This window comes from Carassius auratus, chromosome 28 (genome assembly GCF_003368295.1).
Source record: "Carassius auratus strain Wakin chromosome 28, ASM336829v1, whole genome shotgun sequence".
In the NCBI taxonomy this organism is placed as follows: domain Eukaryota; kingdom Metazoa; phylum Chordata; class Actinopteri; order Cypriniformes; family Cyprinidae; genus Carassius; species Carassius auratus.
Window position 1 is genome coordinate 6,812,967 of NC_039270.1, and position 14,384 is coordinate 6,827,350.

Sequence of the window (14,384 nt, forward strand, 5' to 3'; positions counted from 1 at the left end):
CCCCAAGTGAACATGTTTAATAAGCTTTATGAAAAAGACGCTACAAAGTATCACCTCTCATACCATCACATACCAGTAGGTCCTTGGGTTCACATTTCAAACGCTTCATATTATGTCACAGCAACACACAACATCTTCCAGTACAACGTTTTATTAGGCACAAGGCGGGAGGGAGCTGTGTTTACAGTATCATTATCCTAAATGCCCTCTCTCTGAGTGTTTGCATCTATGACGCTGACCTGGGATCAGTTTCAGATCGCCTCCAGTTCAAACATGACATCACCAGTGACATCACTTCTAGACATTCCATATTACACACCTGAGCTCAGTTAACACACGATTCTGGGATGTAACCGTGTTTGTTGTCAGAACAGGTTACAGTTGGTTGGTGACGTCACGTTGCATTTTTCTTTTCATGATCTGATTTACTGTGGTGTATCAGTTTGTGGAGTGCGACCTGCACTGATCTCCCAGCTCTCGTCACTGTAGTAATGGATACACGCAGTCGAAGTGGCCCAGGTTCTGGCAGGACTCGAGCCAGCGCTGTACGTTAGCTGCTGCAGAGGTGTTCAGGCCGGCCCGCAGGACGCAGCAGGCACACACGATGTCTGCCAGAGAGAACTCCTGACCCAGAAGCCACGGCGAACGTCCCAGAGCCGAGTTCAGTGACCTCAGCGTGACCGCCTGCTCTTTACTGCCCCCCTCGGCCAGCTGGAAAACTGCCGTGTCGATCCAGGAGTCCATCTGCGTGACGGTGACCGGGTCCTGGGGTTCGGCACTCAGAAGACGGAAGAGGAAGCGGGCGACGTTGGCCTCGCCCTCAATCGGGCACATGCTCTGCGTGTTGAACTTCATCTGCAGCTCTGACACTGAAAGGAGACGGATGATACAACAATCAGCATGCTGAAATATCTGGAGTGGAGGCAAATGTTAATACTCCAACTACATTCTTTATAACACTAATACAACTACAGGTTTATGATTTCCTTCAGAAACCAATTTAATATACGGACTTATAATCAATGTTGGAAACAGCTGCTTAATATTTTTGGCACCTTTGATGCATTATTTTTATTATTTTTTTCAGGATACTTTGATAAATACAAAAACACAAAAGAACAGTGTTTATTCAAAATAGAAATTGTGTTACAAAATACACTACTGTTCAAACATTGAAAATCTTATGCTGTTTCACTGAAATAAATGATATTTTAAAGAACGTATATGAAAACATGAAACCAATTTTAGAAATTGCTATAATTTTACAAATATAATTTTTTTTTTTTTTTTTATATCAAATAAATACAGCCTTGATGAGCCTACTGGAGACTCCATTAAAAAACATGAAAAATACCGATCCCAGACTTCTGAATGCCTGTGTGTGTGTGTGTGTGTGTGTGTGTGTGTGTGTGTATGTGTATATGTGTATATGTATATATATATATATATATATATATATATATATATATATATATATATATATATGTTTGTGTGTATATATGTGTGCGTGTATTATTGTGCACAACTTATCATTGCACATAATTACAAAGTAAAACTATTTGTGTTCGTAATTGTTTGTCAAAATGTAACAAATCGCTTTGCCCTTAAATGAACGCACTCTTCTTTTCTGCTTTATTTTAATTGTTTTTATATTGACTGCCAAAAGCACCCATACTTCTGGACCACAACGATACTGAAATGCTAAAAATGTAACACCACCAGTCTTCCTGCAGTACAGAGAACAGACATTTATTCGTATTTATAATGCGTTTTATATATGTATATAGCATTCCAGTCAGAATCTGCTTAACACCAGTTTTTTCTGTTTTCCTTTAATGAGACATAACTGGTCGAATCAATTTGAATATTTGTTGAATGTAACTGTATTTATAAAGTGAAGAAGTGATTATTTCTGAGGACTTTAATCACATTTAATCGGGGTACTTTGTTGATGAACTTTGTTTTTAACTATGTAACTTTTATAAATATGGGATCCTCTATGATGAAGACGTCAATATAATTAATTTTTTTTTAAGTGTGTTGGATTTAATTATTCAATGAACTGAATCAAAAGGTTGACGTTTTGTGCTGCTGGTGATGAATGTAAAATAAAATGCTCAAAACAACAGACTATTGTGAGTGCGGATCATGGTTTGATTTATTAAATATAATAAACTATAAAGCAGTTATAAAGTTATTTTGAATGTAACTTAATTTACTTTATTTGTGCTCAAACAAACGCAGCCTTTGAGCATCATTCAAAAATGCAAAGCAAATAGTGTTGAAATCACACCAATTTTGGTTTCTATGTCTCCAAATTTCAGATAGAAACCCAAAATGTCCCTACACAGTAATATGTAGGGTGTTGCCTTAAAAATTTTCCAAACACTGGCAAATTTTTTGTTAACCAGACCCCACTGCAACACCAAAAACAGCTCAGTTCCAGGCATTGTGAAGTGTTGCATTTCAAACGCCACCTCCACAAAAGCTTTTCAAGCTACTGGTTTTGGCCTCTTTCCTAGTGGAGTCTTCCACGAACATCCTCTAGAGGAGTGTTAAGCAGATCAGTTTCACTCTGGTCATCATGAGAACCATGATTCCTTGAATGCACAAGATACAGCGGCCCTCCAGGAAAACACATTCTGATAAACCCTAGTGCTGCGCTCTTTTTACCCTCTCACCATCTTTCCATATGAGAGTGAAGCCGAGCTGAAAGCGCTGGCGGACGTAGCTGTCTATGTGGCGCGGGCCCAGGCAGGACAGCAGCGGAGGGGGCACAACACTCACTGAGGAGTGCACGTGCACGCTGGAGAGCACCTGGTAGCGCTGGCACAGCAGAGCATGGAGAACCAGCAGGGACAGAGGAGGATGGCCAGGGTTGGCATTGATCACGATGTCTCTCAGCGCACCCAGGTCCTGGAGGACAACCAGGAACAATTCAGCAACATTTAACAGCGAATACGTCCAGCTGTTTACCAGATGAGCGAGCAAACCTTGTAAGTTGCGACACTGATATGGAATTGAGCTGAGGTGTGTGTGGATCTTAAAATAGTGTTGGATCACAACTTAGGAGTCTGAATAATCAGTTTTATATAGTGCTGTCAAACGATTAATCGCGATTAATCGCATCCAAAATAAACGTTTTTGTTTACATAATGTGTGTATGTACTGTTAACATTTATTATGTATATATAAATACAAACGCATGTTTATATTTCAGAAAAATGTTGTTTGTATATTACATATATATATATATATATATATATATATAATATTATATTATACATAGATGTAAATACTTGTAAATATTTTCTAAATATTGTTAGTATTTATATATAAATATATGCAGTACACACACATATTATGGAAACAAAAACTTTTATTTAGGATGCGATTAATCGCGATTAATCATTTGACAGCACAAAAAAATTTGTCACAAAATGTAAAGCTGTTTTCAAACTGACACCAAATTTATCACTCGTTTGTATGAATCTCATGTTTTGGTTAACATTAGGGCTGCACGATTATGACAAAAATCATAATTGTCGATTATTCCCTTGAAATTGTAATTGTGATTATTAAATACAATTACCACAATTTACACTGAATGATGTTTATACCATTGTTTAACTCAACTGCATGCCGTATTTTTACATGAAATAAACAAGATGAAAAAAAGTTTCTATAGTTTGTGCTTTTCTATATTATTAAGCCTCAAATGTCAAATATACATCGGATTGGTTTCTTCTTTTAATTATTACCATCATCATAATCATACTAACAATAAAATTAAAATAATGGGAAAACCCCTTAAGATAACCTGTAGAAAGAAAAAACACATAAGTGGACTCCGAACGATTAAGTGCTGCTTTGAACGATTATGTAATTGTGGCATCCATAATTATATTCGCGATTAGAAATTCGGTTAATTGTGCAGCCCTGTTTGACATCATCTATTTTCAAATAAAAATCCAGATTAAATATTTCTAATTAGTAAAGTATTTAGAATGGAAGTCAAAAATATCACATTTTTTGGAGCCATATTGAAATATCTGAAATGTTTCACTGCTCATTTTCTGTGGTATCAGATGTACTCTCTTTTCTCTCGGACACACATCGCCGTGTGTATTTTAATGAAATAAGCATACAGTCTGTGACGCTACGTGTGGGACGCGCGTGTTCATTTACAGATGCGCAGCTCGTGATCCAGTGTTTTCAGCATCTTGGTTCTTATTAAATACAGCACTCAATCTTTGCATGTGCTGCAACATGCCTTTGATAGACATTGAATGCCATTCAAGCTCTTTGACATTTGCATCATTTCCAACATTTTTGTAGACAGATGATTACAGTATTCATCAGATTTGTAATGGGAAGCGTTTGCAAACCTGCTGTCACACAAACTTAAAAGGCTTCCCTGCAGTTGTCTGCCAAATTAAAAAAAGCTCAAGGGTTTAACTCTTGCAAGTAAAGATATTAAGACTTAAGTATCATAATTTAACTACTGCAGTGTGAAGTGATCCGTGCTTTTTTTCTATCAACAATGCAATTTTGACCCATATGTCTAGTGGCTGATGTAGTGGCTCACCTTGCCCAGTAAGGAGTCTAGATCTGCCGTTCCTCTGAACACAGCCTCGGCCGGTCCGCGGGACAGTGTGCTGGCATCCAGGTCTGCGTCAGGAGTGGTCACTGTCTTAGCCAGCCCGTCCACCGTTGCCTTTAGCTCATACAGTCTTCTCAAGACCTCGTCCTGTCGCTCCTCCAGCGCCTTCAGAGCAGGATCCACCTCCCCGTTCTGAGACCAGCAAAAGAGAGACAGATGAGAAGATCTGCATGGATACCTTCACTACAAAACAGCATTTGGTTGCATCAAACTAGCTATAACTAAGTGCAAGCGGACCCTGCTATAAATAATAGGTATGTCAATTCCCCAATAACATCATCAACATCCTTTCTGAAATGATCCATCTCCTTCCTAAGTATCTCAGGGAGTCGTTGTTGTTGTTAGTTGCTGGTAAACTGCAGTGTATTAAACTGAAAGTGTGAGTCCAGGAAATCAAACATCTCACTGGAGGACCAAAGCAGTGCAGCTGTCAATCATCAAACTGGACATGCGCGCGCCCACTGCATCATACTAACAACTTAATAAAAGTGTATGTCGCGCGTCTTTATGATTTTCTGCTCATATGTGTGGTTTGAATGGTGAACGGAATTGTGTTACCGATTACCTGAAGCGCGTGCTCTCCGCAGTTCATTCTCTGCGCGTGGACATTTGGTAACTTGTACATGCACGTTGGCAAATCAATCTTTATGTCCCCGGGACTGACGGGCTTTACCTTGTACATGGGCATGATGTCGGGTGACAAACGCACGCAATCCAGATATGTTAGTTTTTGACGGGATTGGTCGATTTCTCGACAGTCCGTCTAGCAGCCAGCTAACAGCAGCTGAGAGAGAAGAGGCCGTCGTGCGTCATTTCCGGTGAGAATCGAAGCCGTGCACTCGGGTCGCGCACACTGCCGCCAGAGGATGGAATCTGTGTGCGGAGTTTATGAGCTTTTCTTTTTAAATCTAAGATATAAGAAGTCTTTGAAGACCTGATTTAGCGAATTCATTACTGGCTCAGTCTTATTGTAAAAAAAAGAAAAAAGAAATAAGGTCTGTAGCAAAATATGAAAAGGATTAAATTCTGCTTTTGCTCTAACACGCTGCATCTAATAATTATACTTATATATAATATACTTCTATTCTATTTGGGAAATATAACAGTTTTCTGTGTTTATTGGCTATGTATTTATAGGCCTACAAAATGTAATTATGTAAATAAGATTAAGGTTTTATCACAGTATATTGGGGTTACCATTATATATTCAGCATTCATGGTCACACTTTATATTGCAGTGTTCTAGTTACTGTGTAGTAACACCTACTAACTATGACAATTAACTAGTTAGCTAATATTTAAATATGCTTGTAACACACTTGTACATTTATATGTAAAATTTATGTTTTCATTATTATATTATAAAAATGTATATATTTTTGTTGATTTATCACAATATATTGAGGATTAGCAGAAGTTATTTCTGTGGTTACTGACGATGTAATATTTAAATATTTAATTACACACTTGATATATGTGTGGAACTAGCTTTTGTACACGTTGTCTTTCCGCGTTGAAGTTTAATGTTCATGTCCAGTAGAGAGCAGCACGCTACAACATCTGACAGGGGAAGATCAGTCAAACACTTTTGTTTCAGTGCAACGCTTTTGATTCAGTGGATGGATTCTGAAACATGTTTGGTCTGTATAGCACACTTCTAAATACACTTCCTTTATTTTATTCATATACCCGTTCGTACTTGATACTTCACAGTTTTAAGTTTTATATCAATTACAACCAAATTAAAACAAGTAGCACGCCTTATAGATAAGCCATATTTATGTCATATACTTTATAATTTCAGGTCCGGGAAAGAAATTTAATATGACAATAATTTCATATGACATTTTTTCGTTATAATCAGTTCTAAAATATTTTGTTGACCATAAAATGTTTAGTTGGTAAGTTGTGAGTGATTTCTGAAAATCTTTATCCGGTAACAACAACTGTGTGTAATTTACAATCATGAACAGGAATAGTGTGCCTGGGATGTGTTCAGTCATGTGTAGGACTAATTCCCTTAGCATGCAACCTGCTGTGCATGTTATTGTGCAGTAAATCTGTGTGTTGTCCCGGCACTCATCAGCTCTGGGACAGTGACTGTGTTCTGTCAGCACACCTGTGATCTGTTCTGCCACCCAAAGCCCTGCGTTTGCTCATTTACTGCTGAGCTGCTGATCTGCCCTGCTGTGTGTGATGAGAGGAACTGTGTTTAGGTGTTTGTGAGTTGTTGAGGTTAACCTCAGCAGGGTCAGGACATCAGTGTTTAAAACATTTCAAGGGTTTAAAAGGACTTTTACTACATTTTACTACAAGTAAAACAGTACAGATATTTACATTTTTCAAAGAAAACCTGCTGCCACGAAAATGCTAATGTGGTTTATGCTATTGCTAATGTGTGAATGGTGTCCAGGCTGGTGCTATGTGATTTCCAAGGAGTGTTAATTAGGATGTCATTAAGGTGGTCTGAGTGGTTTTAAGTAGCCTACTATAAAATGTTGCTTTTATGCGTTTGAGTGCTTTTAAGTTACTTTGTGGTTTGTAGGGTAATGCCAAGTGGTTGTTAATAAAAGTGGTTGTTGTTATGTTGAACTGGGTTAGACCCCCTTTGCCTTCAGAACTGCCTTAATTCTTTGTGAATTCAAGGTGTTGGTAACGTTGCTCAGAGACTTTGGTCCATATTGACATGATAGCATCACGCAGTTGCTGAAGATTTGTCGGCTGCACATCCATGATGCGAATCTCCCGTTCCATCACATCCCAAAGATGCTCTATTGGGTTGAGATCTGGTGGCTGTGGAGAACATTTGAGTACAGTGAACTTATTGTCATGTTCAAGAAACCAATCTGAGATGATTTGATTTTTGTGACATTGGTGCATTATCCTGCTGGAAGTAGCCATAAGAGGATGGTTACACTGTAGTCATAAAGGGATGGACAACAATACTCAGGTAGGCTGTGGAGTTTAAACAATGCTCAACTGGTACTAAGGGACCCAAAGTGTGCCAAGAAAATATCCCACTATTACACCACCAACAGTAGCCTAAACCATTGAGACAAGGCTGGATGGATCCATGCTTTCATGTGCTTTACGCCAAATTCTGACTCTACCATCTGAATGTCTCATCAGAAATTGAGACTCATCAGACCAGGCAATGTTTTTCCAATCTTCTATTGTCCAATTTTGGTGAGCCTGGGCTAATTGTAGCCTCTGTTTCCAGTTCTTAGCTGACAGGAACAGCTCATGGTGTGGTCTTCTACTGCTATAGCCCATCCACTTCAGGGTTCGGCGTGTTGTGTGTTCAGAGACGGTTTTCTGCATGCTTTGGTTGTAACGAGTGGTTATTTGAGTTATGGGGCGGTCACACTGCACTTTTCTCTCCATTGACTTCCATTCATACGCATGCGAATGCGTCAGACCGGAAACGCAAGCTCATGCGAAAAATTTTGCATGTCGCTCATAAACAGTAAAAGAAATTGACACAGCGACCCCATTGGAACTCAACTGAGACAATTGAAGCCCATTTTTATCATTTTAGCACTTCCGTTTCTGATGCGCAGACTCAAACGAAGCTTGACGACGTCAGCAACCTGTCTGACAGATGTTAATCTTCTAGTAGCTGTGCGTGCAAACTGCCATCGTTAATCTTGCAGAGACGGCGAGCTTGAGCGGGGAGTTTTTTGGCATGAGTGAGCAGGAGTAAGTATTCTGATTAATTATTTTGTATAGTATTTTAAAATGTAAAGCCAGTACACCATATTAAGTTAATTGCCTGCGAGCTTCTCCTCCTGTCTGTACGGTAATGCGACAGAGCGTTGAGTGGTTATGACGCAATCGTTAGCCTATTTTTTACAAAAACTGTTTCTACGGGGCCATAATGTAACATAGAAGGTAATGGAGCCCTTTATACATTGTCGTGTATCTTTAGAAATAAATAATGGACAAACAGAGTCTTTAAACGCCTCAGATGTAAAGTTATTCACTGTCAAAGTGACGCCAAAATGAATGGGATTCAATGGGATGCTAACGCAAGTGAAGTTCTGCTACAAGATGGCAGCACGCAGCCGACTTCAACTTCCGGTCGGCTTCCTTGCCGCCTGATTTCGCTGCATTCCAAAGTTCAAGTTTGGTGAACTCTGACCTGCGAATTCGCATCACGTGAAGATGTGGGACCAGTAGAAGATCGATACGTCACTGCGTTACCTCTCTGTACAGAAATTCAAAAATGAAGGAAGCAATATATAACTTTAGCTGTAGCCGGCGTCCTATTTTATATAATACATATTTAAAAGATTATAAAAACTGCATAGTTCGTAGTGTCAGTGGAAACAGGAACAGATGGTACATTTGAATGAGGACGTTTATATTTATATAGAGAGAGATACAGAGAGTGCAATATAATAAGACGCTTTCGACGCGCCGTCGCAAAAGACACAGTACAAACACATATTAATCCATGTTGTGATAACTATGGAGAGACCGTTTTATCTTGCTCCTGCCCATTCCCATCGGCGTCCGAAATAATTTCGCACGTTCAAAGGCTAGTGTGACAGCCCCTTTACTGTTGTCTTTCTATCATCTCTAACCAGTCTGCCCATTCTCCTCTGACCTCTGACATCAACAAGGCATTTTTGTCCACACAACCGCTGCTCTCTGGATATTTTCTCTTTCTCTGACCATTTTCTGTAAACCCTAGAGATGGTTTCATGTGAAAATCCCAACAGATCAGCAGTTTTTGAAATTCTCAGGACAGCCCCTCTGGCACCAACAACCATTCCACGTTCAAAGTCACTTAAATCCTCGTTCTTCCCCATTCTGATGATCGGTTTGAACTTCAACAAGTCGTTCTCACCACGTCTAGATGCCTAAATGCATAGAGTTGCAAATGCAATTAGCTGAATTTTAGAGTGGTTTAGTGAACAGGATGTAAGTCAATCTTTGTATGTAATTTTATACTTATTTCTATTGTCTTTAAAATACGGACTGCTTACTGTACTAACAATCATTTATGGTAAACTAAAACATGCTAGAATGCAATTTATATTGAAACTCACTGATTATGATGAAGCTGCAATTTTGTGCATTAGAAATATCTTAACTTTTAAATGAAATTTCAAAAAACAGTTAAAATTATAATCAAGTGCTTTACATATCCTTGCCATTATTACAAAGAGCACAAGTGTATAATGAAACTTAACCATGAAAGTGTCTGTCTTTAAGGTCACTTAAGTGGCCTTTTATTTAATGAATATTATATTAAAGTACAGTTTTAGACTTTCAAACCTGAACTAGTACAATACATTACAATTCGTTTGGCAAAAACAAAAACAAAAAAACATTAGCAATAATAAACTTCAACATGCTGACTGTGCAGATAAAAACGCTCAATTTCCCATGTTCCCCTTCTGTTCAAGGGGAAACACTGGAGCATCTCAAACAGCACCATCTCACTGTCAGCTGAAAATAAGGCGGACGGAGCGAGAGAGGAAAGACGTTTAATTAAAATGCACAATTGTGCTTGGTGTCCCGACAGCTTGTTATGCTTTAATTATTCACTGTTCGCTGAGGCCCTGGAGACGTGACGGCTATGTTGTGTAGAAGATCTGGTGGCTGTAGAGCCGAAATCGAACCCAACAGTGACTCCTGCAATCATGCGGAGATGAGAAACGGAGCTTGGCGAGGTTCTGGGACCGGTTTGTGTCAGGAGCATCTCTGATAAACACAATCACTCCTAGAGCGGCGACTGATCACATGTATCGAGTTCATGCAAAGTCTAGCCGTTTAAGAGTGCGGCATTTAATATTGACCAGAACTGAAGGGACGATTTAGTCACAGTCTCCTGGCCTACATTAAATCTTCATGGCACATGCAATCTGTGTTGTGTGCATTCGGATGACTATAATGCCAACACAAGGTTTTTTATTATCAAATGAAGTATCCCTCAACATTTGAATGGTATTTCATTGTCAAATGAAGCATTCATTAACATTTGAATGCCTAAAGAACATGAATGGATGACCTGGGACTGCCACAACCAACAGGCCAAGCAAGAGGCAGTTCAGGTGGTAAAAAGAAAGAAAGAAAGACATATTTAGTTGTTTGTACAAGTGCAAACGAAAAATGAGCCCATCTTTAGTCAGCAGTGAACGTGCTGACACATTGACTACAAATAACAGATATGATTTCCTCACTTGCAAGATGTCATGGAGGACAGTCAAAAAAATCTGAAAAACAAATCAATTCCATGTGAAATATGAATAAAATTAAGTATGTAAATGAACCAATCAAACCCTTGGAGAAAAATCCCCATGCTTACGAATTCTGTAGCACACTTTAAATTCTTGATTATGAGTTACATATAAAGATGTAGGCTACTCAAGTCTACTTAAGTGGGTCGGACACTCTAAAGTACAGCTAATTGCTTTCTTTATACATTTAAACTATTTTAATTCAATGCTAAATAGCTAGTGTTCAAAAGCATTATCTTCAGTTCACACTTAAGTGCATTATTTTTAAGAATATTATTTCCTGTACGTTTTTAAAAGTAAGCTTCTTTTCCACAAAGAAAACCCTAAACACGAGACTGACAAAACCTCATGGCTCAGATGCTTGACGTGTTTTTGAAAAGCCTTACGGCTCCAAAAAATAGGTCACTTTGCATGTATTTGCTTTTGCAAAGGCGGGTAAATCCAAACCAAAGTATTGCACTGGTGATCTGCAGTTGATCTGGACGTATAATATAGGGACGTCAAGTTGAAGTAATTGGATATCTGCATTTCTCTGACGCAAAGATCAACGTGTGAAGCCAAAACCTTTGAGCTGTATGCATTCCCGTTACACACACTCACAAAAATAAAGGTTCCTTATGGGCATTGATGGCTTCATCAAGAATCTTTAACATCCATGAAACTTTTACATTCTTCAGTGGATGATTGTTCTTAGTCAGTGTAAGGTTCTTTGGGAAACCTTCAAAAATCTTCTTTTGGGACCTTTATTTTTGAAAGTGTAGTAACTTTTAAGTTTATACTGCACTTTTGTTGTATTTCAAGTAAGTATTTTTGGTTACGCTTAATTTTAGGGTATCCTTACACTTACAGTATAAGTATACATTTAATTACTGAGTAATATTAATTTACCTACCTACTATATGGTTAGGTTTAGGATTAGGGTTTGGTTTAGGGTTACTTGCGTTATTGTTATTATAATAGTAAGTACATATGTAACAAGTAAAATCTTAAAATAAAGTGTTAATACATTTATATATTCTAGTATTTCTATAAAAGCAAAGGAACCAACACTCTTTATATAGATAATGGCAATAAAATTAGCTTTGTAGGATTTTTATTTTTTTATTTTTTGGCCCACTTAAGTAGGACTTAAGTATTGTTATATTTACTATTGTCATAATGTTATATTTACTTCTGTTGTCTTTGAAATATGGCTAAAGTGTACTGCTAGATGTATATTAGTAGTAACTAAAATATACTTTTATGTCATTTCTAGTATGTCATATATTTATAAGTAGTTTGTAATTACAGCAAAAGTTGCAATCAGGACATATATTTTAGTTCAAATAATTAAATGTAATAAGAAAACTTTTAATTTGACATTTTTAAAAAGTCTACTTTTAAAACTGTACTTAAGAAAACAGTCATGAAAGTGTCTCTCTTTGCTAATATTATTTTAACTGCAAGATAAGATTGTAAAAATACTTTTCAGATCTACAAGAGCACATTTAACACAATTAAGCACACTTAGCTTATAGCTTATATGAGGAAGTTTCAGTTAAGCTCTTTTAAGTTACTATACCGATTTCTGTAATGTTTTAAACTTGACTTAATTTTTTTATGGTGACACAAACCAACTCTTACCACAAAACATCGCAGAATTCATCAAAACCAGTACTTACTGATGACCGTGCCAAAATGAGGTCACTTCCTAGAGAATGATGTCATAAGCAACTGTCTTTTGGTCCTCGAAGGAATTTTACAAAAGAAAATGATCAAAATTTATTAAAACAATTCATGTTTTGTTTGAAACATTTAAAGAAAGGAAAATAATAAACTGTTAAATTGCCAGTTTTTCATGTTCATGTTTCATGTTGGCAACATCAGCTCAAGCCCAAGTGGTAAAATTATTTGTGTTTACTTAAATCACGAGTCTTCTGATTTCCATATTTTGAATGAAGACACACGAAATGTCCTGCATCACAGGACTGACACGTATCAGAGCTGATGTCATTCTCAACCCTGTCTGAGATTTCTCATAATGCATAAGTGTCAGCATGTAACCCTACGCAGACATTAAACAATAGCAGCTGACTCGCTGGCCAGAAACCCGTGCTGCATAATGCATGATCCGCCGGCATGCAGAATCCACCTAACCTTTATCTTCCACAACACTTCAAACTTTCATGACGCTCATGCTTTTTCAGGCCTCGGGCGAGCCTAAATCGAATCAGATCTGAATAATAACACGGCCTGCAGCAGGTTATCCCCTTTATTCGAATCTGTAATTATTGTTTTTCATCCTTCATACACCATCTATCTGAAACAAACACCCTGGAGCTGTGAAATCGCCGCTAACGGTGTGTTATCACGGAGGATGAGGTGCCCATTAAAGATTCAGAGACCTTTAATAAGTAAGACGACCCTGACACTCCTTCCTTGCTATGAGTTTTTGGTGACAATGAGGCGAGGTGCATCAATTATTGACCAGCCGAGAAACAGCAGGCACAAGACGCAGGAACCAGCGCATCTATCTAAGGCCCTCACACCACCAGACCAGTTCATTGTCACGTCAGGACAAAAGAAATTTGGCCAGCATTACTTATTTACATCATTTTTAACTGCTACGATTAGACATGCTCATCAAATCTTTCTAGGGAGCCCTGCTCGAGTTGCACCCATGGTACACCCCCAATTCAAATCCAGAGCATCCGATCTCTCCTCTTTCTTGAGGTTTCTTCATGGCCCCATGCATGAGATGTCAAGTGCTCAGGCCGCATCTATTGATAAAATGCACTTGATACTGTTGATACCGTAGTTAATTACATGCGATTATCATTAAATGTGCATTATAGTCACGCTGAACTGCGGTGACAATGGTGCAGTGGTTAATTATGCATTAGACTGAGCAAGAATGGAGCTGAAAAGCTGCATGACTGTTTAAAGTGTGAACTTGACATTTATTTATACTGTAGACCTTAATAACGGTAGCCGGCATATTTAATTTACAGTGAAAATGAGATAATAAGTTACACATTTATAGTACAGTATATCACGAGAAAAGCCAAAACTGTAGTGTTTTGTATTAAATAGTGTTTAATATTGATGATATTTGAATAAATGTGCTAGTGGTGCCAAAATGATATTGGAAGACAAATCTCAACAGCTATCTGTGAAGATTTCTCTCATGATTCTTTTTAAGCCTTTTATTATATTGCAGGTCAAATTTGACCCGAAGCGTTTTTTGAGATGTTGGAAAATGCTGGTTAAATATGATTTTCTTCTAATTTTGTGACTTTTTTTTATCATGATTATGACGTGCGTGGGTCAATTTGAGCATCGGGTCGAGCCCTACCGACCGGGCGCCAACAACCACATAGTTCACTAGCTACAGCCGGTAGGGCCTACTCTCCAAACGCCCAAGTCGCTCCCTCCGGAGTACGTAGGCCCTTCCAGCCTGCCAACGAGACGACTTCTCAGAAACCAAATCAGCC

At 38.2% G+C, this 14,384-nt stretch overlaps 1 protein-coding gene across 2 annotated transcripts; it reads right to left on the reverse strand.

Moving 5' to 3' along the window:
• Nucleotides 1–5,494, reverse strand: aimp2 (aminoacyl tRNA synthetase complex interacting multifunctional protein 2). 2 transcript variants are annotated; one of them, XM_026207459.1, is made up of 4 exons: nt 5,337–5,494; nt 4,589–4,795; nt 2,682–2,916; nt 1–869 (listed from the first exon to the last, which is right to left on the reverse strand). In XM_026207459.1, the coding sequence occupies exons 1-4, from the start codon at nt 5,349–5,351 to the stop codon at nt 481–483; spliced, it is 846 nt and encodes a 281-aa protein (XP_026063244.1). In that variant the 5' UTR covers nt 5,352–5,494; the 3' UTR covers nt 1–480. The 2 variants fall into 2 exon arrangements, with proteins under 2 accessions (XP_026063244.1, XP_026063242.1); XM_026207457.1 differs by having other exon boundaries at nt 5,229–5,493.
• Nucleotides 5,495–14,384: the final 8,890 nt, after the last annotated feature.

Coding starts and splice junctions, on each gene's coding strand:
- aimp2 (XM_026207457.1), bottom strand. CDS start 5,351: ATGCCCATGTACAAGGTAAAGCCCGTCAGTCCCGGGGACATAAAGATT. Junction 4,796..5,228: donor GCGGAGAGCACGCGCTTCAG/GTAATCGGTAAC, acceptor TGCTGGTCTCAG/AACGGGGAGGTGGATCCTGC. Junction 2,917..4,588: donor TAGACTCCTTACTGGGCAAG/GTGAGCCACTAC, acceptor GTTGTCCTCCAG/GACCTGGGTGCGCTGAGAGA.